Genomic DNA, 26,801 nt, shown 5'->3' on the forward strand with positions numbered 1-26,801 from the left:
TGGGAACAGAAATTCTGGGTTTATTAAAGCTGCTGTACAAAAAGGCACAATGGCAGTGTGTAGGATGGGCTACTCTGACATGTGGTTCGTCTCCAGCACAGTCTGCAAGATCTCATCCACTTGATCTGACTCAAAGTTAATATCCTGCAGTTCCAGGTGAGGGAGTACTAGTGAGAGGAGCCGAGTGACCTTCAGACGCAAGTTCTTAAGCTTCTCCATAGTGCTGTAGGTGAAAGCAAAGCCAAGAGACACATCAGAGACACAAGCACTGGTCCCAATACAACTCCTTTTTCCTAAAACAAATTCCCTTAGCTGGGGCTCTCAGCTCCATCCCAAAGACAGTGTTGCCCTGGGAATGATCTGAGAGGAGGTTCTGGGGGCCAACATACAGCACCAGAAATAAGGCGGCTGCAACTCTGGTGCCAGCTCTGCGATGAGCTTCCTGTCAACTTTTCTCTCAACAGAGCCATTTAGTCCTCCAGAACCCGGGGCAACAGTACACACTTTCCACACCGAGAGTCTATGTCTTGGAAGAAACCCAAAGTTAGGTTTTTTTCCCCCTGAACACAGGTTTTATCAAAATACAGGCCTGACCTAACAGGTCAGATCATCATGAAAATGGAGGGTCCCATGCTTGCAGAAGAGTTTGGTACCTACAGGGCATTTCTATCTCATGATATAGTTTCCACTCCTTAAAGCAGCCAATATTGCGTAAGTGAAACAGGAATGCTCTGTACGGTCAATGTCCTGCAGAACAGAACCCAGAACTGGAAAAAGGGACTCTGTGTGAGCTGCCCATCAAGACTGGGCAGTTCCTTGGATTCAGTAATCCCCTTCCCTGTACAACATATGAACCCTTACATTTTGATCCACTGTCACTCACACAGCATCTTCAGGGCCTCAACTTTAGAGAAGCACTCCTAGAAGCTATTGTCCTAGATAATATTAACCCACATTCTCCCCCATCATCACCATGATATCATCCACAGGTTAACTCACATTTCTGACCTTTTTGAGTCTCCCCTTTCTGGACTCCTGCAGGAAACATGCGCCTCCTTTAGCACTTCCAGGTGCATCTCCGTCTCCCTGAGTCTCTCCTTTAGCTCAGTCTTCTCCTCTGTGGTCCTCTCCAGCTTTGCTTTCAGCTCCTGGAGCTCAGCCTGACGATAACCCATGTGTTTCTTGCTCCAGTATAAGCCTTCAGTATCCTGGGCTCTGAGGGATGCTAATTCTTGTTGGCTTTTTAGTAAGTCTGCCCTCAGGTTGCACTTCTCCTGCTCTAGTTTCTCCACCTGAGTTAAAGAAACAGGACGTGAAGATACATAGACAGCATGCAAGTGACAAAGTAAAAGCAGATAACCAGGTGGAGTACAGAAGGAACCCTAACCATTACCTCCCTCACAGCAGAGGGTAAGAAGTGGGGATTTATTTTCCCCATCCAATTCCCTGTTGGGACTTACCTGCCCTACTGGAATTCACAGCCTGGCGGTAAAGTTACCTTGCACTGGAGCAAATCCCGTTCAGCCAAGACACTCTTTAGTACCACTGAGACATTCTCTGCAGCTCTTCTCAGTTCTTGCTGCTTCACTGTGTCTTTCTGATCCACAGTCGTCAATTCCTGCAAGTCTCCTCTGTCTCTGTCCCCTTCAAGGGGAGGATCATTGGAGCTCAAAACTTTTTCCTCAACCTTTGGTCTGTCAAGTCTCTCTTCCCTCCCCAAAGGGATCAGCTGAATGGGAGCCCCACTTTCTGCAGCAGTCTTTGAAATGCCCACAACAGCCACAAAGGGCCTCTTGCCCATTTCCTCCATGCTACCATACATATTGACACAGACACTTCCACCTGCTACCTGGCTTTCTGCTACTAAGTTTGGCATTTGCTCTTCCAGGTCCCCCTGGACAACAGCCATTTCCTCCTCAACACCTGCCACAGGACTGTCAGGTGCTGGAGATTTGTCTTTGGAGCAGAGATTCCCAGGGTGGCTGGTGCCACTGGATACATCCTGCTGGTCTCTGGAAAGGCACGGGCACATATTCTCAGTCACACTCACATCCTCCTTGATGTTGGACTTGTAGCAGTCATCTTGTTTTGCTTTAGTGGAAACCTTTTGAAGAGAAGAAATGGGGGGACTGGTACTAGTAAGATCTGGGGGGAAAGATTCCACCTGTTCCTGGTATCGTCTCCGCTTTTCCAGCAGCTCTTCTTCCACAGACAGCTTGTGCTTGCTGTGAAGGAGAAGAGTAAGTCAGCCAGCTTGAACATTCCTGCACAGCAGCAACATGCTGCTACCCCATCATATTGAGCAAGCTAGTACTTTGTGGGGTAATGCTGATTGCCTACAATGGTTGGGATCAACATCCCTCTCCTTTTTCCTCTCCACACAGGTCAGATGCATAGGAAGGATAGGGAGGAGGGAGGTCCCACAAAAATACTGGATACTGGTACTGCTGTAGGTTGTCCTAATGCCATGTTAGAGGTAAGCTTTACTTTTAAAGCACTATACAGAATAGCCAGTTCAAACCCAAACATAGTAGAGGTTACAGAAATGTGGTGGGATTCATCCCACATCTGGGCAGTTAGCATTAGGGGCTATAGGCTCTACAGGCGGGATAGAGAAGGAAGGAAGGAAGGGAGGGGGTGCGGTGCTCTATGTCAAAGAGCAATACACATCCTCTGGCAGCAAAATGGGGTCGGAGAGGCAAGCTGAAGCGCTCAGGGTTAAGATTCAAGGGGGTCGTGGGGTGAGGGATTTAATGGTGGTGGTCTACTATAGACCCCCCCCAACCAAGGGGAGGGGCTGGACCGGGAATTTTCGGGCCAGCTTGCAGAGGCACTTAAGGCAAGGGATGTAGTTATCATGGGTGATCTAAATTACCCAGACATCTGCTGGGAGGAGCAGTCAGCCAGGTCGGATGGTTCCAGGAGGTTCCTGGCCAAGAGGAGGAGAGACTAGAGAAACTGGACCTTTTCAGCCTCCGCAAGAGAAGGTTGAGAGGCGACCTTGTGGCTGCCTTTAAGTTCATCACGGGTGCACAGAAGGGAATTGGTGAGTATTTATTCACCAAGGCGCCCCAGGGGGTTACAAGAAACAATGGCCACAAGCTAGCAGAGAGCAGATTTAGATTGGACATTAGGAAGAACTTCTTCACAGTTCGAGTGGCCAAAGTCTGGAACGGGCTCCCAAGGGAGGTGGTGCTCTCCCCTACCCTGGGGGTCTTCAAGAGGAGGTTAGATGAGTATCTAGCTGGGGTCATATAGACCCAGCACTCTTTCCTGCCTATGCAGGGGGTCGGACTCGATGATCTATTGAGGTCCCTTCCAACCCTAACATCTATGAATCTATGACCTCCACTTAACCCAGGAGGTGCAGTCCCACCAGAGGAAATGCCCTGTTGGACCTGGTCCTGGCCACAGGCGATGATCTGGTAAGGGGGTTCCAGGTCCTTGACCACCTGGGTGATAGCAATCATCACTTGCTGGAATTCATCATCCAGCGCAGGGTGACAATGACCTGCAGCAAGGCGATAGCCCTAGACTTCAAGAGGGCCAACTTTAACGAGTTGAGACTGGTGGGAGAGGCGCTGGGGTTCTCCAGGGCAAGGGAACTCAGTGCCCAAGATGAGTGGTCGTTCCTTAAGGAGACGATACTCAGGGCCCAAGGGGTGACGATCCCAACAAGAAGCAAGGGGGGCAAGAGTGCCCAAAAGCCCCCCTGGCTCACCAAGGACATCCAGGAATGCCTGGTTGCCAAAAAAGCAGCTTACACCCGGGGGGGTGGGGGCGGCTATCTCCAAAGAGGAGTATACCTCCGCTGCTCGGGCCTGTAGGGGGGTTGTTAGGAAAGCTAAGGCAGACATAGAGCTAGGACTAGTGTCCAAGATCAAAGATAATAAAAAGTCCTTTTTCAAATATACAGGAGGATGAAGAAGGCACCGGGAAACGTGGGCCCCTGCAAGATATGCTGGGCAATCTGGTGGTTGCGCCAGAGGAGCAGGCAGACCTTTTTAACAAATTCTTCACCTCCGTTTTCTTGTGCAGGGACAGGGACTCCCCCACCGTAATTCAAGATGGACTCGAGGGGAACACCTCCAGACCTAAGATTGAGGAGGACCGGGTTAGAGTGCTTCTAGAGGGGCTGGACGTGTTCAAATCAGCAGGTCCAGATGCTCTCTACCCCAGGGTGTTGAGGGAGCTAGCAAAGGTTATTGCAGGGCCCTTGGCACGGCTTTATGAGACCTCGTGGTGCTTGGGCCAGGTGCCAGATGATTGGAAGATAGCCAATGTGGTCCCCATCTTTAAAAAAGGGAGGAGGGAGGACCCGGGCAATTATAGGCCCGTCAGTCTTACCTCAATCCTGGGGAAACTCTTTGAGATCATCAAGGAACACGTCTGTGATGGGCTGGCATCAGGGATGATGCTCAAGGGTAACCAGCACGGTTTCATTAGGGGCAGGTCATGTCAGACCTACCCGACTGCCTTTTACGATCAGGTCACAAAAGCACTGGATGCAGGTGTCGCCATGGATGTAGTCTTTCTGGACTTCAGCAAGGCCTTTGACACTGTCAACCACCCCATCCTCATTAAAAAACTAGGTGCCTGTGGCATTGACGCCTTACACGGTCAAATGGATTGCAAATTGGCTGAAGGGTCGTACTCAGAGGGTGGTGGTGGATGGGTCATATTCGACCTGGGGGGAAGTGGGCAGCGGAGTCCTCCAAGGCTCAGTCCTTGGGCCCACACTGTTCAATTTCTTTATCAGCGATTTGGATGACGGGGTGAAAAGCAACCTGTTTAAATTTGCTGTTGATACCAAAATTTGGGGTGAGGTGGGCACGCTAGTAGGGAGGGAGAGACTGCAGCAAGACCTGGATAGGTTGCAGGGGTGGGCTAACAAAAACAGGATGCGTTTCAATATGGACAAGTGCAGGGTGCTGTACTTGGGCAGTAGTAACCAGCAGCACACTTATAAAATGGGAAACTCCCTTCTTGAGAACACGGAGGCAGAAAGGGATCTTGGAGTCGTTATTGACTCCAAGATGAACGTGGGCCAACAACGCGAGGTCACGGTCGGTGGGGCTAACCGGACCTTATCGTGCATCCACAGGTGCATCTCAAGTAGGGCCAAGGAGGTGATCCTCCCCCTCTACGCGATACTGGTCAGGCCACAGCTGGAGTACTGTGTCCAGTTCTGGGCACCCCACTTCAAGAGAGATGTGGACAACATTGAGAGGGTCCAGAGGAGGGCCACCCGCATGATCTGGGGATAGCAGAGCAGACCCTACAATGAGAGGCTATGGGACCTGAACCTGTTCAGCCTTCACAAGAGAAGGCTGAGGGGGGACCTTGTGACCGTCTATAAACTCACTAGGGGGGGGACCAGAAGGGTTTGGGGGAGACCTTGTTTCCCCTAGCGCCCCCCGAGATAACAAGGAATAACGGCCACAAGTTGTTGGAGAGAAGATTTAGATTAGACATCCATAAGAACTACTTCACAGTTAGGGCGGCTAGGATCTGGAACCAACTTCCAAGGGAAGTGGTGCTGGCTCCTACCCTGGGGGTCTTTAAGAAGCAGCTTGATGCCTACCTGGCTGGGGTCATTTGAGCCCAGTTTTCCTCCTGCCCAGGCAGGGGGTTGGACTTGAAGATCTACAAGGTCCCTTCCGACCCTACTTCTATGATTCTATGATACAGATGCTAAAGAATCTTCACACTGAACCACAACCCTAAGATCCTGTTGTGATCCTCATTTTACACGCAAGTAACCTGCCAAAGCCAGAATCTGCAGTAGAGTTGGGATCAGAGCTCAAGTCTCAGGCCCCTGCTCCTCCTCAAACTCAACCCATTAGAGTACACTCCCCCTCTGAGCTACTGTAGCAATGCTTGTGTATCCAGGGTCCTAGAATGGAAGGGTCTTTTGTTTGTTTGTTTTTAATATAACATCAATTTAAGGAACAGGAAACTGCCCTCTTAAAATACCCAATCCCAAATGTAATCTATACAAACCAGGGAGTTGGATGGCTGACTCCCACCCACACCAACTGAAACCAGAACACAACTTCTACCTGGAAAAATACACTGCTCATCTGCCATGAGAGGGGTGGCTGCTTGTTTATGTCCCTTTTATCTGATCTTTGAGCTGTTTAGTTTTGCTCCAAGTGTAAGACTGCATATTCTTTTCTTTTTATTGTTTGTTGTTTTATTGTTTTATTGTGTAGTTTTCATTGTAGTTTGTACAGTGCCAGCCTGCCAGCCAACACATGAAGGACAGAGAAGGTGAGAGACCAAAGCACTCAGATTCATCAAGATTTGTTAGCTGTAGAATATTAAGGATTTGCAATCCTATCTTTTTGCAGATCTTGCAAGTAAGGCACTGAGCTCAAAGCCTCTGAAAAGAGCAAGTAGAAACAAAGGTGAAATACTGGTACACTGGCTCAAAGAAAGAACTCCAAATAGAAGGCAGAGGTAAGGAGGAGAGAGATAGACAAGGACCAAGTGTCATGCAGAACCTTGAAAGCAAGGAGAAGCCAGTGATGAGATCTGTAGCAAAGACACGAGACACGGTCAGAGACGGAAGCACAGGTGTGGAGCCTGTTGGCAGCATTTTGAAAAGCCTGTGCATCAGTGCATCAAGTCAAGAGTTCAGGGTGGAGACAAGCAGCAGCTCCCATAGCTGAAACAAAATGCAACTGGGACATGGATCAGAGTTTAGGTGGTGGGAATGGAGAGGAACAGGAGGATGCTGCAGTACCAGGACAGAAGCAGCTCTGTGGACTACTCCTCTAAGCCAGTTACTTTATCACAAGTCCTTGCCACTGTTTAATCCAACTTCCATCAGGCTAAATAACTCAGCTAGGGCATTATTGTCTCTTCTTGTGTGTGGATAACAAATGCTGTGACTTTGACATTCCTTTCGAGTAAGAGACCATTGTCCTGACCAAACTCCAGTCTGGTTCATTCCATTCTGCCTTCCTGAATTTTGTGGTACTCTGTCACTCAAAAGTTAGCCTTTACTTTCAGCCCAGAAATCACAGAATCAAGAGTCAGAGAGATGTAAAGCAAGAAGGGACTTCCAGAGGTCATTTAGTTAACTCCCTGCCTGAGGCAGGACAATCCATAATCTAAACTCTACATAAGACTACCATCAACCCTGACAACACAGACATAACACCCTAACCTGCCACAGGTAAAACAGGGGAATCACAGCAGTCAATGTCCTGCTTCTATGAAATGTTCTTAATATGTGCTCAAGAGATCCCGGGTAGAGGGCCATGTCCCCTGCTACAGAGGATGGCAAAAAAACCCACAGTCCATACCGATCTGGCCATGGAGTAAAATTCCTTCCTAACCCCCAAATATGGTAATCAGTCTGACCCTGAGAGGAGGAGCAAGACCTAGCCAGGAATCTCGGCTTTAGTCCCAGCAGGAATGTTGGCACACTTCAAAGTTCCCAGCCTTAGCTGTAGCCAGCACCAATGCCTCTGAGGGAGGCTTAAAGACACCTTGTTTGCTTGGCAAACTAAGTATTCCCTCTATTCCCATCCCCACGTGCTGCCTAGCAAAGACTTTAGGAAATGAAGTTACTGTCACCATCTAGTCCACCAGCAGGTTTCACCATCTACTCTAGAAGTTCTCAAGCTTTTCATAGCATAAAATGTGTTTTAATACAGAGATTCTCTTGCACACCTCTCTCCCATCTGCAGCAGCAGCAAGTATTTCAGATGGAAAAGAGGCATCCCATATTCCCAAGTTCCTTCAGGGTTGAATTAGAAGTTGGCAATAAGCTAGCTGCATGTTAATTACCAGTACTTCACTGATCAGCTTGAGAAGGTCTACTTTCACCACTGCACTTGCGCTACCATTTAACTATAAGAGCAAACAAGCCACCACCACAAAATGCTCTTCTCCCCAAGCAGTCTTATAGAAAAATGGACAAACTGCACCACCAAGTGGATAGAATGGTGTACTACATCACTCAAATGAACGTAAACGTTAGTTCACTGACTACCAGTATGATGCAGACAACACCAGGACAAGATACAGGAGGGGAAAACACACACCTAAAAACCCGAAGTGCAATTCAGATTTCCCCAAGAAGCTTCTCTTGGCCAGAAAAAACTATTCACCTGTCAGTTACCAGAAATGGACTGGATTCTTCAGCTAGAACCTGGCTTCTTACAAGAGGTGACTTCACAGGTTTTGCTGAATCTCCTATCTCAATCTGATGATAGGAAGTGCATTCCCCTAACTCAAGGAAATGGAAGAGAATCAACTAGCATAGCACAAAGGATATCCAACAGGAATTCAGCTCAAGACTGACTGTACATAAAGGTGGCCCTTCCACTATTCTCACTGCTCTTCTCTCCTTGTCTGAAGTTAAAAAGGTCAAGGATCAATTCATGCACCAAAATTTAGTTCGTCTAATGAAAGATATCACAGTTACCTAAAGAACCTTGTCTGCTTATAAACTAAAAAATGAACATATAAAACACAGCCACCCACATACCTTGCAACATGTTCCTCTTTGACAGCAACATTCCAACTTTTGGCCTTTTAGCAGTTAAGGGTAGGCTGTATGGGTACTACTGGGGAGAAGCTAGAGAGGCAGAGATGTGCCTAGTAGAGGTACCCAGTAGGGAAATAAGCAAACTCCTTCTGCCATACATCCCTTCCACCAATGTCCCACCTGGGAACCAGCAAGTGCTGCTCTAAGAACAGAACTGACAGTTCGGCAGGAAATATAGTAACGCTGGTTGGAGCCACAATTAAAACAGAACTGTACGGTTCATTTATCAGAGCCCTGCATGTTCCCATTCCAATGCCAGCAAAGCAGTAGAGAAGCTGAACTGTCCAGAACATCTAGTTAAAAAGACATGCAGAGGAACAGAGGCAAATCTGCTGGCTCCAGCAGACACCCATTTTGATCAGATTCTCAGCTCACCCTTTCCCACTCCATCCCATGCTCTTCCTCTCCAGGAGCAAGCAGGCTCAGCCCCAGGGTAAGAGAAGATGCATAACTGACGAGAGTGCAGCAATTTGCACCCTACCACCTACCCTCCAGTTTGCAACATGTTTCGCTTTAGTGGCCCAGTGGTCCAATGGGCAGCACTGAACTTTTCCAGAGCAGGTGGAGGAGTGTTAGAGCCAGCAATCCCATCAGAGGCCTCTTCCTCAGGCTCCTGTTTCACAGAACTTATGATACAGTCATTCTCAGCAGGAGAGGGCTCTGAAGCAGGGGATGACACCTGGAAGGAAGGGAACATCATAAGACCAAGGCCCCTTCTCACAAGACAGCTGCAGTTTTGGACAGATATTTAACCGAACTGAAAGCAACAGAGGAGGCCACTTGATGGTTCAACTTGAGCCCCCTTTTCAGCAGGTCTCACCAGTAAGGGATTACACCAAGTCCCCTCAGTGGTTCCCATGCTTGAGGTTCAGCCAACCGAAAAAAAATCCCCATTGCCTCTAGCAATTAGAAATCCTTCCTCATTCACACACACACACAAGTGCGTGACCCTGAATCTCCCCCTAGTGGTGACCATTTCAGAGGGCTCTGTTAGCTGGATATCGAATCTGGTCTTTTTTGCCATTATCAGCCAAGGACTGAACCAAACAGCTTCACAGTCAGTGGCCTAAAGGAGAATTCCTCTCTCCTTCCTCCCCCACTGTCAATTTAACAGGTGGGACTGGTTAGTGTTTAGGACTGACAGAGTTTGGTTCTTTCTCAGTTTGGGGGATGGTGCTTTAGCTTCTCCAAGCCAGGATGTGAGGTGCTTCCTAGCACTTTAAGAGAACTTCCATGCTTGTTACACAGGGACACATGCAAGAGACAAACTGACTTTCTTTCTACAGACATGCATCTGGCAATATGGTGGGATGACCTTGTCATGAAAGAAACACAAATGAATAAGGAGACAGCAGAGGAACTGATGCCACTACTGCAAGAAGAGATGACAAACATGAGTGAGGACAGAGTAACCACCCGAAGACTTCCTAGGCTCAAAACAGATTGAATGCCTCGTACAGTGATCAAGCCTCATCTACTTACGTACTTTGGGATATAAATGTTTATTGGGAGTCACCTCCCAAGGAAAAGAGAAGGTGGGGGTGGGGTGAGAAGTTCTCCTGTCCTCGCCAGGTTTGTCCCTCCCAATGGATCAGGAAAGGCTAGTCTAGCATGCAACATGAAGGTACCTTTAGAAAAAGAGCATGCAAAAAGACTAAGCTGGGAATGGAGGGCGGCAGGAAGATGTTTCAATACCATGGTGATTGTTGGAAGGGAACTGTCCCTAAAGGACGGCCAACCTGATCATACGCTGCAACAGCCAGAGCTGCCTGGAGAACCCATCCTGGGCAGCCATGTCCGAAAGACAGTGCTCCTGAAAATTCAAAACATCAGAGTCTTTACATAACCAGTAAGCCTGGAAGTGGGGTAGAGGGCCAAACAAAACCAGCCCTGCAACCCCAGGATACCAGGCCCTCTTCTATTGAAGGGGTTAAAATCAAGCCCCTTTAACAAGGCAGAATTTGAGGAAAAGAGTGGTGCATGGGGGTTGTAGATGTCCTGAGCCCTGTCACATTGTTAACATCTGATGTCAGTGTTTCTCTGGTATTCATATCTCCAAGATGTGCATAGATAAATTTTCTTCTCATTTCATCCAATGCTTTTTGATCCTTGTGTCATCTCCTCCCACAGCAGATGGCAGAAATGAAAACAATAAAGGGAGTGGGAAGAGATGCTGCCATCCCCAGAAGCACAGGAGTCCCCTGCTCTCTGAACCATCTCCAAAACACAAAGCCTTCTGCACTCCCTCTTCCTTCTCACCTGGTGCTCCAGGTTTTCTAAAGATGATGATTTTCTCTGCTTCCTGTCTGAGGGCTGATCTCTGAATAATGAAAAGGAAGAAAACATTGAATTTTCTCTCACTATAATACTCAACAGGAACTAGCCAGTAGAAACTGGTAGGAAGTGCACAGATTCCTCTCAGTGTGAAGCAAGCTTACTGCCACAGCAGTCATACCACTTACATGAGTTGAACAAGCAAATAGTTTAGGCTAATTACAGGAGTCTCAGAGGGGCAGAATTTAAGAGTGGGGGAGGGAAACAAAATTGGACATGGTTGATGGAAACCCACCACCCACTTTGAAACACTGGCACAGGTCACCTGCACCACTGTTAGTCAGAGAGGTATTGCTGCTTCCTTAGTCTCATCACTGCCTACCAGTAGGATGTGTAAAAACAGAAAATGTGATGCGAGAACTTGTTTGCTGCCTCCTTGCTGCTCCTGGCTGACATGCAGGAGGAAACATGTACATACTTAACTGTTTCCCGAACTTTCTGTCATAGCTGGAATTCACCTCCTCATCGCTGAGCTCCTGTTCCTCAGGTGCTGAGCAGCTTCTGCAATGAGATCAGTCCATTGTGCCTGAGGATGCTACAACAGTTGTTCTCTACAAATTCCCAACATTTTTAGAATCTCCCAGACTTCCCTAAATTGATCACGTAACATATAAAATATAGTTGCTTTATCATTCTTACGTTTGATGGAGCATTCCGTGGTTCCTATATCATAAATAGTCGTGCTCAAAAGACGACCTTGGTACTATAAACTATACTACATATCTTAAGCCACAGCTCTTCTCTAAACTACATGGTCCTATTCAATTTAATCTCATTTCCAAAAGAAGTGTGTCAGGTATGCAATACATTTATTTAACTTTCCATAACCCTTTTTAAGAGGTGTGCCAAGCAAAGTATTCCATTGGAAAGGTTTCATAATAATCCAGGGTAATTTTTTTTATTCCACTCCCCTCCCCCCATACACACTTTTTGAAAAGCATCTTACAAACAACATCTTGGTGGGTTTGGTTTTTCGTTTTCTGAAAACCACAACTGCACAGTGAGCAGATGTTTTCCTTGAACTGTCCATAATGATATTAAGTCTTTCTCCCTGAGTAGTTACCGTTAATTTAGAAACCATCTGTACGTAAAAGTAATCTTAATCGTTTCTTTTAATGTGCTTTACTCTGCTGTTGTCTACAATGACTTTCAACTAAGCAATCATGTACCAAAGCAGATGAAGTAGGCCCCTTTAAAGATGCTCACAATCAATGTGTCAACTGCAGAAATAAATATTACCAGCAACTTTTTTCCAGATGGCAAAATTTGTAGTATATTGAACAGTCCCCCAATCCTTCTTACCCTCTCACCTCATAATTAGTTTCCTTAATATCCTCCCATGAAGAATTTATCAGATGCTTTCTGGAAATCCAAATGTTAGTAGGTAAGATGGAATTACTTGTTAAAACTGATTCTGCTCAAGAATTCTTTTAGATTGCAGCGGAGTGTCCTTTGGTAAAATCCCATTGGCTAGCCCAATAACATTATGCTTCGAGAGGTGATAAAGTCACCTCTCTAATAGTTGTTTTAGCCAGTTTACCTAGTTGGAAAGCAAAGCTCTATGGTGTACAATTCACATAATCATCATAAAAGAAGGCTAAAGTAAGATACAATTCTAATTCTCCTCCTCTCAAGCACTGTTGAACAATAGACAGCATGGTTTTTATTAGCACCTTCATTATTCATTTCCCTCAGAACATTTGAAGGAGTTCCAATCATTCCTGGTTGCTTGCTTAATTTAAAAGGCCACTTTTTCTAGCCCAAATGGTGGGGAGAGATAAATGGGCGGGGAGAGAAGGAAGGTACAAGCAACAACTAAACAATGTGAGCACTTAAGCAATGCTTCAAAGTATAACCAGAGATGCAACGGATGCAGCAGAGAGAAGAAAAGCACTTAGATAAGAACTAGCACAGTTAAGTACCTGTGTTTCAGGTGAGTTTTTTGTTTTAGATCTGTACTTTTATTTTCCAATGGAAAAGTGTAGAAGTCCAGATATGAACCTGACCAGAGGGGCTTCTACATTTTAAGGTACATGCACATCCACACAAAAGGGAGAATGAAAGCCAGCAAAAGTGGGCATGACATGTATGTGTATTTGAAGGGTATGGAGTGATAGGGAGAAAGGTTTCCCAAGGACTGGAACAAGCAAGCTCCTTACTTGTACTTGGGGTGTGGATGGAGGTAACAAAACCACTTCTCCGGTAACGACGATAGATCTATTTTGTCAGGCAGCTTCCTCCATTTCAAGCACTCCTCACACTGCACCCATGTCTGATCTGGTCTCTCTCTGCAAAAAGTGACACATGGCTGAAATGGCCTACATGCAGAGAAAAGCATTGAGGGCCTGTTGCATTTCATCCCCAGTGCATTGGGAAAGGCTGGACTCTATTAGCACCTGAACAGCAACAGAAAGTTCTGCTGAGACACCTTATATTCTAGGTGGGAAGACCACATTACCCTCCAGTTACCTGCCAATTCCCCTGAGCGCTCATCAGGAACATCCCTTTCATTACCCACTCTGTCCATCCCCACACATAAGCAATGGACTGGGTTGAAACTACCAAACTTACGACATGGATGGCATTTATTAGTCTGTCACGAGATCGCCCAATTAAAAGTGGAGATCAACCCACTAAACCCTCTCCCCTGTCTCTGCAGATGAAAGACCCACTGCTTTTAATGCTGCACTATGAGATTAGACTACTGTAAAACTTGTCCTCACGCTATCATGCTGGATGCATTTGAAGTTCCCAAGTTCATCCGGGCCATCTTTGCTTTCCAGTAAAGATTGAGTTTCTGTCCCAGGGCAGTAACTGTCCGTCTAGTGGGAAAAAGAGAAGAGTGAAAACTCAGGCAGATCCTGCTGTCTTTCTCACCAGATAACAGCTAAGAAGTGTAGAGCAACAGACCTCCCTTACTACCAGCCTTTGTCTTTTGCCACCCTTGCCAGAGACACCCACACATCCTATGGTGATAAGGACCCAAAAACGTGATAAGCTTGCTACTGTTGGGCTTACCTGGATTTTAGAACACAGCTTATATTGTGCCAGGATTTAACCCAGTATATATCATTCATCCCACACTTCAGAATCATATCTAAGTGTTTCCAGTACACAAGACTCCTAACTCAAGGTCCCTGGGGTCAGCAGTTTGCTGCTTCAAACTGTCTTTGAACCTTTCACAGGAACAAAACACCCTGTAGGCTAAGAGATGCACTTGTCTTCAGAACCAGGTGATCAGAGCTTCCTCTTGGATCAAGGAGTCAGGACATACATAGGGAGTCACTAATTTCTGACCCCAAAAGTTTATCAGTAGTATGAATTTACACAATGGGGCCAAGGATGGCAACTCATACTTGATAGCCTTTACCCAGTGGCTTTGTAGCATCATTTTAAAACTGAAGGTATAGCTCAGGGGTGGCCAACCTATGGCACAGATGCCAAGTGACACAGCCACCCTCTATGCGTGGCACACAGCAGATTGAGGAAAGGGGCCAGCAGAACAAAGGAAAGCAGCAGATCTGACATGGGAAGATCAGAATTGGCATTCTAAGAAGGTACAGAGCTTAATTTGTGGCACACCTATGAAAAAGACTGTCCCCCACTGGTTTAGCTAATACAGCTAACCCTATCTAAAATATGGGCGAATTTCTCCTCCTCCTTCCCCACCCTCCAAAGAGGGTCCCTTAGCCAAAGTTATTTACCCTTATGGTCTAATGAAATGTCCCATCCAGCTACTGATTAACATATACAATTAGAAGTACTCTCTGAGACTCAGGACAGCAATGAACTTGTAGCAAATTTGGTACAAACTCAAGCATGAAGGATTTTGGTAGCTGTTCCAAGGGAGAGAGAATGGAGCAGCCACGGGTAGCTTTTTCCTTCTCCCATGAAGGAAAGATCCCTTTCTGAACACTGAATAAGGGCTCTAGATGCTTAAAAAAAATTGTATGGTCCTGCTGTGCTCATCCTCACTCCCTGCTCTCTTCTAGATTCTATGCTTAGATCCTTTTCTAAAACGTTTGTTCCTGCAAGGTAGCATATACCTACAGGATGGGGGTGCCCAACTACACATGTAACTGAGAGAGGGTGGGCATAAAAGAGTGGCAGTACAAGCTCCTGCTTGCTGTTCCTGCCCAGAGCAGGGGGGCTGGACCCAATGATTTCACTAGGTCTCTTCCAGCCCTAAACTTCTGTGAAATTTGTGAACAGAAGACTCAATGGGCACATAGCTGGGCTTTATTTTCCTGTGATGAAATTCAAGTTCTCATAGTTTGGGAAACACTGCTTTTCTGTGTTCAGCAAACGGACATAGAACAGACTATGTTCTAGGTCATACGAGTCTTTCATGGGTGAAGACATGCACTGAAGACAGAGCTGGGTGAACATGGAGATTGTGCTCCTTCTCACCTCAGGAGACCATGGTCTTTCCAGATTTCAGGCATTTTATGGTAAGGGCATCAGAGAAGGAAGATGAGCCAACCAAGAGCTACTTTGTACCTAAAGCCTACTCATGCAACAGCTGCAGAGCCCCCTTACCGGTATTCCTTGTTTTCTTCAAAGTCCTGTTTGTTGTGTGCTGGTTTAAGAAAGTTGCACTCAATCACCCCGATTACTCCCACACCATCTCCCTACACCAATGGCCAAAAAAAAAAAAAAAGAGAAGGAAACAATTGTTTCAGACATTCTGCTTATCATGGTAAAAAAAACTAGCATCTCTGGAAGAATGGTTCTTAACTCCTTTGCAACAAAGGAACCAAGGCAACATAATCCTATACTGTACACTGATTTCTGTACCATGTGCACAGCAAGCACATGCATTAGACAGTCTCCTGCTACCATTTGGCTCTACAACAATAATAAGTGGTCTCTGAAGATGCAAACAGCTATCAAATCTAGGACAGCATCAAAATGAAGCTATGCACACTAAAAACTGCTTGTGATGAGAGGGCCTCAGATACTAGGTTTCCAGGTTCAATTCCTTCTACACAAAGGCTAGAGAAACTCTGGAACCCCATGGAACCCAGAAGAAAGGTTCTATTCAAGGGTCACTTCGCATGAAGCCATATGTTCATCCCCCTTCCTCGTTTCTGAGGCACAGAGGGAAAGCACTGACCACTCACCTTCATCTGGCAGCCAACCTTCTCGTAGGACTTGATAAGTCGGTTGTTGTGGTACATCATGATCCCACAGTGGCTTTTATTTTTGCAGTTGAACCCAAAGGTAATCTTCACTCTTTTATTCTGAGAAAAACCTTGTCAAAGGAGAAACAGACAGCAAGCTTGATAGGGGAGAAGAGGGGAAAAGAATTAGGTGCTTTGTAGGAAGGATATTGGCAGAAGGGATAAAAGCGGAGTAAAGGATGACCAAAAGGTAAGCCATCCAAGTTTTTCACTTCATAATTTCACAATGAATGATATGTGGAGTAGATGCTGCATTCCTAAAGCAACACATTTTCCTCTTTAGCAAGAAGACTAAGCTAAACCTTGGTTCCCTAGGGAGAGAGAGGCCCTGTATACACAGCCAGAAGTGTTGGATAACCACAACTGCAGTTTGTCTGATTTAACAGACTGATATAAGCAAATTGGATAACCAGGTTAAAACATGCCCAGTTCTCTCAAAGTGGTGTAGAATTGATTTTAAGAGATTACAGTTATAAATCACAGTTATAGATCACAGCTATTGTCATATATATTACAGTTGTAAGAGATTCAAACTCTGTCTAAAATAGGTGGCTCAAACAGTTACCATCCAGGTAAGTCACAAATCACTAATAAGGTGATGATGTTTGGCTGATTTGATTTCATAAACCTCAATGAATGCTGAAGTGAAGAATCCAAGGCACTCAATAAAATTCCACTTTCTTCAAGTTCTAAATTAATATGGGTTCAGTTCTGGACAAGAACTTCTGCTACTAGGCTTACAAAAGAAAGAACACATGAACAATAGCTCTATTTCATCAAGGTGGAGGCTATTCCTTTTAGAGGGCTATTTATACCATAGACATCCATATGGCATATTCTCCACAGAATGCCATCTTAACTTTATTTAAGATAATGTATTCCTCTAAGTCAGAGGAATTTTACTTTTTACTCGTGCTAATTCTACAGAACAAAAGCCTCTCAGACAACAAGTCAGAGTCAATTTCTTTTTGAACAGTGTCACCATAGCTTACTAAACTACAATCTGTCAAGCTATGCACACCTACCAAAAACATGCTTCCTAAGAAACTGCTGAAGGCAACATCTAGCCTGCAAAAGTTTACACTGCGGGGGATGGCACAAAAGCAAAAAACAACTCACTGGCTTTCCAATTCCTGACTCTGTATGCAGGGCTAGAAAAAAAAAAAAAAAAAAAAAAAAAAAATCGATTTCTTCAATTTTTCCACATTTGATACAGAATTTGAGTCAAATCTAAATCCTGGAAGACAAGAGTTACTTTTCAGACAAGAACCACTGTTTATGTACATTTAAGGGGTGGGGAGAGCTGCACACTTGGTTTTTCGATATTCAGTTTAAGACTTACTCCATTTTGTGGAGATTTTAAACAAGTAAGTGCAGCTTCCTTTTTTTTTTTTTTTTTTTTGCTTTGACATGGGACACCAGTTTTACTCTGTGGGCAGATTATCAAAAGAAACAAGTGAAGAAAAATGTTCTCATTTAGCTGTATGCAAAAATACTTAAAAACCTCACAAGGCCAACTTCCATTTTTTCAGGAAAAATAAAGTCAGCAAGTAAATAAATACCTTTGAGCTGAATAAGATCTCCCCTTTCTTCATAACCAAGGTCTAGTCAAATGTATTGGTTTATTCATAAGGCTCTTCCCTATTCTCTTTTAAGGGAGTTCATAATTTTAAAATACATTTCTGAAGCATTTTGCCCAAATCAGCTGGGCATGTCAGTCAAGACCTTGTTACCAACACAAAAATGTGGAGTCTCATGATTTTGGCTTGGGTTTTAAATTCAGCTGTCTGCAGTATGGAGGCATATCAGTTCCTTTCTGGCAGCTGGACTTCACCCATGCTTGAGGCGTGCAAGCATTTTTATACTGCTTTCACTTCTTCCATTGTAAGCAGTTGTGAGGACTCCTTCATGAACTGTTCAAACTGGAGTCTAGCCTCTCCGGAGGTAACGGAAAGGTGCAAGGAGAACAAGAATCAGCCTGAGTGTTCATTTAACGTTAGACTCTACACTATTGTCCTTATCCAGCTAAACCAACCCTAAATATAGACATGGGATTAATATTCATTGGAAATAACTGGTTCCAATAGTTGCCTTGATGCAGTGAAATTGCCATGGGAGCAGGAGCGCCATGAGGCAACTGTAAGGATACTACGAAGGTGGGTTTGTATACATTATATTCAATATGGGCCAAGCTCTTGGCCATCAGCTGAGTCTTCACCTTCTTCTGTCGCAGAACAATCTGCATGCGGGGCTTCAGGTACAAGATGCTGCAGTATGCCTGAGAACAGGGGACAGTGCAAGACAAGCATAATGAACACAGATTTCACCAAACAGGCGACTCCCCAACCAGTCCCAACCCATACAGCCAAGCAATTGAGTCCTGTCCAAACAGACAGACACTTGGCATCAGTCCTACACACTTTATATGCCATGTGAATACCTAAACTGAGAATGGCTCCTGTTGTCTGATACCAACATGAGTAGTTCAGCTCACAGTGCTTGCCTGGGATAGACATGGTGCAACTCTTGTCTCAGCACTCAACCACTTCTACAGAGCTAACTCCAGCCACCCTGACTCACCCGTAAGGAGTACTCTGTTTCTGGCGCAGAGGACTCCTGAATCTTCTCGAGGTGTGGAGGTAGTAGCTTCCTCCCAGGATTCTCTGCTTCCTCTGTGTTGAAGTCTGATATCCGAATGTCAAACCTGTCTGTATCAAAGTCTAGCTCTGGCTTTCCATCTTTATTTCTGAAAAATGCCACAAACAAGAGCTAGGAGAACATCCTGCTCAGCCATGGTGTATTAGGACCAAAACAAATTTAGAATAATTAAGCAATAACCTCAAACCTAACAGAATAAAAGTTCAATTCAGTCCTGACATAGGAAAAGTGCAAAAACTGTTCCTGTAAGTGCTACTCTTCCATTTCCAGAGTCATGCATCACATACCTTAAAAGTAGTTCAAAGTGTTCCCGTTCCTTTCCTGTTCCCCTTGGGGCAGTCATTTTTATAGGCTTAAGTCACACAGCATCAAAGTCAAGCACCTCATAAACATGAATTAGACCTCAAAATTGTTCTATGAGGAAGGGAAGAAATACTTCCTTGACTGACTTGACTACAAAAAAAGCATGTCTGTGGCAGACAAAAGCAAACCCCAACCTTCTGATTCCTAGCTCTGTTGCCCAAACAAAATTACACACAGGGAGAAGAAATCCAATGCATCCTAATGAGTACAAGGCAATATCTAGATGGACAATGTAGGAAGCTTCTGCCCTTAGGAAGCATTGTCCATGTAAGTCTTAAGCATTGTCCTACAGAAGTTCCTGCCCTCTTGAGGAAAAGGAAGCAATTGGCTAATATTTGGCATTGGAAAGCTGAGAAGCAGAGGGCCTAGGTCTCTACTTTCAAAACTGCACCCTTAGGTTAGATTTACATGAAGTGCTCAATTTACGCACAAAACGAAAAATTTTCCAACTGCCACCCCTGCAAATTCTACACTTAAGCTGCGTTCTTTGCTTCTTACACACCACCATGTCCAACACAAGGTGCATGTCCTAGCCAGGTCTTGGCAACAGCTGTGAAACCCGCTGCATCTAGCACAGCTACTAACATGGGCACTTAGGACAATTCTATTGCTTCACACAGAAGAATACACTTGTGAGCATTCTCTCCCAGCTGAGATGGATCTGCAGGGTTAACAGAAGTAAACAGCAACAATAGGACCATAGCAAAACAGGTCTCTACCATAGTAAAATGGTACAAACAAGACTGCTACAAACAAGAAGCATCCCCACAGAGTAAGATAATATCATATTTACATTTAAGGGTTAAACATAGCAAGCTATATAAAATTTGGTGTTTCTACCAGGAGGAGGAGGATGGATTGAACTGCCCCTGCTGTAATTCAGACCAGCCTTGTACTCAAACATTATGCCACTGAACTAGTACTTCTCCCCTCATTTTTTCAGTATTCAGCTTTCCACCTCCCAATGCCTAATTCCTCACGTGCCTGGGCTCCCAGTACCTGCGGATGTTCCAGATGAGGATACGTGTGCCCTTCTTGCCTGGAATGGCATCAAACTGTGACAGCAGCTCCTCCTCCGTGTTGAAGAGAGTATATTTCAAGATGGCCTCAAGGCTTGGCACAGAGTCTTCTGTTACAATCATTTTCTTTAGAAGCCACAAAATCAAAGAAAGAACAGGACTGGTCTAGATCTCCCCCCTTCCCTCCTTATACATTAGTGATGTTCTTGTCCAATATTAGAGGCAAGGACCATGTAAGGCTATAGCACCAACAGAAACATGACTGAGCACAGTTCAAGAGCACATTTGCAAAGCGAACCTGAGCCATGAAATAGTAACCCTGTAGGGACTTTGTGGAAAATGCCAACAGACATCAACCTTTCTGTGCATGGAGAAGTAAGGAACTGATATCATACGAGTAATGTTATGCATAGATGGCTGTACAGAAAATGTGCTAAGGGGTATCTGTGTATTCTGGGTTCCCACTGGCATAGAGGCAGCAGAATATGCAATGGAAGTGTGTAAGCATCGGAGTTATGCACTAAAGAAGAGTGTTACTGTTGCAGAAGTATAACTGAGGCAAGCACAGAGCAGACCGCTACTGGGATGCTAGAAGGGGGCACTCTGCAAAGGGGTGCTAGCGTTACTGAATGGATTCCACACAGAGATTAGCAGGAAACCCCAAAGGATTCCTGACAAGCTCTGATATAAAAAAGGATCGACATTTGATGGATGCAACTCTACGCCCCAGCTGCAGTGGCTCTTCAAGTGCTGAGCTGAACACTGTCACTATGTGGTCCTTTGAAAAGATTACACCCTCTGCAGCTGCTACTCACAGACAGCAGCACATACAGGCAAAACTGTGCAAAGCTACTGAGGTGCATCTCCAGTCAGTCTGCATTACCAGCACTGTGCTGCAGAAAGACTTTACGGAAAATGCTGAGTTTTGGGCTCCCTCAGTGCTGTTCTTCCCACATGCTGCCCTCCCCCGCCCCACCACCTCCCCTTAATAAGCAGTTCAGGAAGCATGGCCCCTCTCACTTTTCAGGGAAGGATATTGTTTTGCTGGCTGAATGGTACCAATGGGACAATAACAGCCTGAGCGTGGACACATTCCAGATAGGTCTGTGAAAGGAGCCCCACGCTGAGCGCACCTCCATTCTTAGTAAAGACAATGGCATCTTTTCCCAGCCGCATAGAGCCTGACTTGAAGCCATTGCCATACACCCCTATGGATGGGTGGTTCTTCTTCGCTGCCTTGTCCGTGAAGCCAAAGCTGGAATTCATTCAAATGGAAAGAGTCAGACAAGATAGTTACCTCAGAGATAGTGGTTAGCAAAAAGAGGGGATGGGGGAGGGGAGAAAGAAGAATGGAAAGAGATTTTAAATGCAAGGCCCCACCACACAGTGGATTAAACAAATGAATACTTTTTCCTAGTACAGAACTTCCCAGCCAAAGACTTCGAAGCACTTTGTAAAGATTGTCAAGTCATCCTACAGACATAGAAATGGAAGCTCACAGAAAAGAGATCTGCCAAAGATCACAAAGCAAAACAGTGGCAGAACTATAACTAGTAGCCAATTATCTTGATACCCAGTCTTCCTTTAACTGCTGAACCATGTTGACTGCACCAAAGAACCATGACTTACTGATGACTAATATAACCTGTGCTCCGTATTTACTCTCCAAGAACCTCCAAGTACTAATGAATCCCTAAACCTCTGTAGCATAGGGCTTGTTATCCTCATTTTATAGATGTGAAAAGGAGTTACTAGGAAGGAGCAATCTGCCAGAGTTTACACACTAAGCCAATAACCATCAAGTTCACTGTGCATCCTCTCTTCCTAATTCTCCTCTATACACCAGACAACCTAATCCACTCTTTCCCTTTGCTGTGCATGTGAAATGGAGACAGCTCTTCCCCTCCACTTCACACAGTGACAGAAAAGGGAAAGGAATGCAATGGGAAGGAAAGAGTGTCAACTTTCTGGCTTTGCCACACCTCACTCCAGCCTGTTTTGAACTAGTCCTTAGCAGTTTGGAAACCATGCCCTTATTGCAGGAGAAAGATTTCAAAATGAGTTTCCATGTACCCTGAAACTATCTTGCTCTCAGAATGCTAGGGGCTACAGGGGCCCGCTACATCCTTCCTCCGCTCCAGTTTTACATACACTTCGTAGTGCTTGTTCTTTTAAGCTCTTAAGACCAAGACATTGCTTTCCTCCTTCACCACACAGAGCAGGAAGGGGTCAAAGGTTCTGGTTTTCACTTCCTGAACCACTTGTCTGAAAAACTGTGGTTTTGTGTTCACAGGGTCTGAAGAAATAATAGCTCCTCAGCCTCTTACCCCAACCCCCTTTCAGATCTGTAAAGAAGTTGGTGGGCAACAAAAAACAAGCCACAACCCCACCCACCCCGCACACTTCCCAAGTGACAGTAGTTTGCAACTGGCCTGCTGGAAACTAGTTACTGAGCAACTAGGCTGGGACAGGTGAGTAAATGAGGAATCCCTATATATGTAATATGTGTGTGTCACATGTAAGTTGAGAGTCCAGGAGAATGTACCTCATGTGCATTCTCTACCCTTGGAGGTTTTTAAGACCCAGCTAGACAAAGCCTCGTCTCGGATGCTCTAGTTGGGGATGGTCCTCCTTTGAGCATGAGGTTGGACTAGATCAGAGGTTCCCAACCACCAGGCCACAAAGGGTTGGCTGCCAGGTTGTGGCATGAACTTCCATTGCTAGCAGTCACCTTCCGGGTTAAAGCTGGGCAACCCTGGGAGGGAGGCAGCCAGCTCCGTATGCCCAGTCCCACTCCTACTACTATGGCTATGCCTGATGAGGCAACCAGGCCAGGCCAGGCATGACCCCCCCAACCCCACCTGCAGTGGGGAGTAGGGAGATGTGGGCAGGGAAATGCCTGGGGCAGAGGGTGGGGAGGTGGCTTTGGTGCCTGCTCCTACAGAAGGCAGTGGAGCCCCTTCTTTCTGGGCAGCCCCAGTTGGGTCCTCCCCAGGCTACCACCTGCACAGCCCACTCCCCTTCCGGGTCCCCCAGTGCCTGCGGCTGCAATGCCCCAACTCAATCCCATCTTCATAACTCCCCACCACCCCCCATGTAAAATGAATAAATAAATAAATATGCAAATTAAATTTAAATATGTAAATGGAGTAGTTTCTATACCTGGTCCGGCAAAATTCTTTGAGTGAGTTTGCCGGTCCGCAGTATAAAAAAGGTTGGAAACCACTGGACCAGATGACCTCCTCAGGTCTATTCCAACCCTAATTTTCTATGATTTTATGTTAGAAAGCAGCTTGAGAGCATATGTAATTATAAGAGCAGTTATATTAGGACCTTGTACACTAGGAGGGAGAGGAAGGGGAGAGCAACAAAGAGGGAGCTCATTGTGCATCCAGAGTGGGACTCTTGAAACCTGAAAGCCTGTATCAGACAGCACTTGTGCATAACACTTGAATCTGGGTAGCAGGGCCATGCTGGGGCAAGTTCTTAGGCAGTTACCTGAGCATATGGTGAAGTTTGTGAGGTGTCATTCCAGCACCGTTATCTGTAAAGGCTAAACAAGCCTCTCCCTTAATTTCCAAAACATCAATGCAGAGAAGCTTGGCTGTTACACCAGGGTCGGAGGCATTGTCTGTGGAAGGAAGAAACCTGGCCAGTCAGCACCACTCAGGTGCTCAAGTACTCTCCCAAAGCTCTCACATTATCTCCTGGGAGCTGAAAAGTGAAAATATTTTTGAACTTTTTTTCTCCCAAGTGCAGAGAAATAAGACATACTATATTCTCCTCAAACTGCTGACTACATTCTGTAGGTATGCATGTAAGCATGACTTGCACGGACAGAGAATGAGGAAATGCTATGACGTGGCAAAATGGTTCTATCAGAACAAAGTAGGGAGAGCCACATAAGATAGGTGTAAGGAAGTTGCAAATGAGTTATGTAAATCATCACAAATGACTGTCAAAAAAACATTTACACACTTTGCTCTGTGTTCTCGACACACCACACGTTACAGAAGAAATGTCTTATTAAGAACTTTACCTTCTGTTTACCTGCACAGGTTTGAGCATGTCACAATACACCTGTGCTCGCACACGTGATGCTGTAGCTGGGATGGTCCAGAAATGAGGTGAGGCAAGAAGTCCTTGCCTCTAGGATGTCATAGGCCATTCCAATAACTGCCTTTCTAATACCTAAAAAGGCTGGGATTTTAGGACCTAATCTAGGGACCTTCCAGGACAAGGAAGGAAGCTCCAACAGGAAACTCACTTCTGCTGCCCTGGTGGGGCACAAGATATGGGACCTGAGACCTAGTGCGGCAGACGAGTGTTTGCTCTGAGCCTGACCTAGGTAAAATGAGGAGCAGGAAACAAAGTGCGAAAGGACGTGCCCCCAACCCAGGCAATTGTCTATTAAAGAATAATTGCTTCAGAGAAGCGGCGCTGGGCTGGTGCTCCGCGCCGCGAGGCTGGAGGGGCGGGGAGAGGAGAGGGCAGGTGTCAGGTCCTGCCACGTCCTGACGACCGGCAACACGGCCGGCCCTGGGCCGCGGAACTGCGGGGCAGCCCCGCTCCGCCCCGCCCCCTCCCGGCTCGCGGCTCACCGAGCAGCTCGGCCACGGCGCTGAAGGGCCGCGTGTGGCTGGTGCTGTTGCTCTGCAGGTAGCGCGGGCTCATCTGCGGGGGGACACACGAAGTCAGACGCGCCCCGGCTCCCGGCTCCCAGCCCCCGGCCCGCCTCGCCCCGCACCTACCGCGCTAAGGCGGATGCCCTGCTCCGTGCCCAGCCGGCGGGCCATAGCAGCGGCCAGCGCCCCGTGAGCCCCAGCTCCCGCTCCCCCTCTGGCCCTCCGCAAGATGGTAGCCCCCTTGCAGTAGGGCCAGTAGCGTCCGGCGTCATGGCGGCCCGCGCCACGGGTCGATCCGTACAGCAATATGGCGGCCTGCTGCTGCCGCCCGTCGAGGGCCTTCTTTCCGATTGGCTCCCAGAGACCTAATTTGCATGCGGCCTGCGTTATGGCCGCTACGGGTCAGCGCCCGGTCTTGGCCCTGGAGCTACCTTCCCCTGCGCCCGGCCAGTGACTCGCGGCCTCCAGGAGCCACCAGTTACCCTAGTCTGCCCCCATGCCCTGTGGGATGCAGGGAGGGGCGGCTGCAGGGCTTCTCTACAAACAGGGAATCAAAAGCACAAGACTTCAGGGAGGAAGGAACCTGGTTCTGCCTCCCGCGTTGAGACGGAATCAAACCCCTCTGGGCCCCTCTGACAGGTATTTACCTCTTTTGTCCTTAAAAAGCCTGCACAGCTGGCCAAGAGATCTCTCAGTGTTGCACCAACCACAGGAGAAAACTCTTCCCAAACGGTTTAACCTAAAATCATCTTAGGTGCAAATTAAGTTAGGTTTTTCCTCTCTTTTGTGGTCTTCCTCCCCACCCCCCACACATTCCAATTTCTGAACTTCACCTTGCTTTTTGCTCTCCTCTGGACTGTCTCCACCTTGCCTAAATCCTTCTCAAGAGCAGTGCCTCAAACAGGACACACATCTCCATAAGGGCTAGGAAGTATTATTGTTATTTTGCAGTTGAACACCAAGAATCCTTTCATCTTGTGATTCTAGGAATTGAGCCTTTCAGAAAACAAAACAAATGTCCCAAAACATACAATCTAATTTTAAAAGTTGACAACACCTTTAGGGATCCCAACCCCCAAGTTTTCTTTCCTTGTAAGATGCCACAGCTCTCCATTTCCCCCATCTGATTCTGGGAATCCTCATTAAGCTTCTTGTGTAGATTGATTGCAGCCCATGACTTCTGTCTGATTTCAGACTAGGGATTTCAGTAGGGATTCTGGGAATCCCTACTGCGCTGGACCCAGAACTCTGGCTCCCTCTTCTCACAAGATGCATGTATAATTGCACCACCAATACATGGCCCCTTCCATTGCTCCACCTCTGTCACAAGCCTCAAGCCAACCTTTCACCTCTTCTTTACCACTGTTTTCCTCTTTACATGTCACCACCCCAAAGCTGGCTTTGTACAGAATAATGCTAGGCCTTCTCATATAAGCAATGACTGCCATTTTGTATCCCTCCACTGCCTCCTTGTTGATTTCAAGATTGCCCTCGTTTTCAAGGGTTCACCTCAAATGGCACAAACAGACATCATTTTGTACTAATTTTGCAAGTGATAATACATCCACTTCTGACTAAGTATAAAGACACCCAGTCAATGGTCTCTGCCTGTACCCTAAGCACAGGCAAAGTCTGCATAGTTATTATTCTGGTACTGGTTTACACTGAGCTGAAACTGCATGTGTTTGGAGGGTAGTTGGAGCTTTCATTGAGGTGGCTGAAAACTAAAAGTATCAGTGGAAGAAAGGTAGAGCTTACACTGCTTAAAATCTCTGTAAACTGTGGAATTCTTCCAAAGACAAGGCTCGAACTGCTGAGGTTAATGGAAGTTTTTCCATGTAGGTCACTGGGCTTTGGAATAGGCCCCAGCCCTTTACACAGAATAACTTGGTAGGTATGTGGAGATAAAATTAAGGAGACTTGTCCAAACTCCTTAGCAAGTTCAGTGAAATAAGGCAGATGTTTGGGCAAGTCATTTCCCCATTTCTATGCCTGTATCTCTAAGATGTGAGTGATAATACTTACTGCCTCAGGGGCAGGGAGATGACAGCAGATT

At 46.2% G+C, this 26,801-nt stretch overlaps 1 protein-coding gene across 2 annotated transcripts; it reads right to left on the reverse strand.

Annotated features, from left to right (window-relative positions):
• MORC4 (MORC family CW-type zinc finger 4) lies at positions 1-26,790 on the reverse strand. Of its 2 annotated transcripts, XM_059732708.1 has the most exons (17): positions 24,872-26,790; positions 24,722-24,794; positions 23,619-23,751; positions 21,157-21,375; positions 20,101-20,247; positions 18,661-18,826; positions 18,230-18,358; positions 16,021-16,140; positions 15,437-15,528; positions 13,621-13,719; positions 13,057-13,185; positions 11,321-11,398; positions 10,823-10,883; positions 9,052-9,242; positions 1,499-2,225; positions 1,000-1,292; positions 1-223 (listed from the first exon to the last, which is right to left on the reverse strand). In XM_059732708.1, exons 1-17 carry the CDS (start codon positions 24,914-24,916, stop codon positions 70-72), a joined length of 2,856 nt encoding a protein of 951 aa, XP_059588691.1. In that variant the 5' UTR covers positions 24,917-26,790; the 3' UTR covers positions 1-69. The 2 variants fall into 2 exon arrangements, with proteins under 2 accessions (XP_059588691.1, XP_014454709.1); XM_014599223.3 differs by lacking the exons at positions 21,157-21,375; positions 23,619-23,751; positions 24,722-24,794; positions 24,872-26,790 and adding an exon at positions 19,026-19,152 and having other exon boundaries at positions 20,101-20,189.
• Positions 26,791-26,801: the final 11 nt, after the last annotated feature.

The sequence above is a fragment of the Alligator mississippiensis genome, chromosome 8, assembly GCF_030867095.1.
Source record: "Alligator mississippiensis isolate rAllMis1 chromosome 8, rAllMis1, whole genome shotgun sequence".
NCBI lineage: Eukaryota > Metazoa > Chordata > Crocodylia > Alligatoridae > Alligator > Alligator mississippiensis.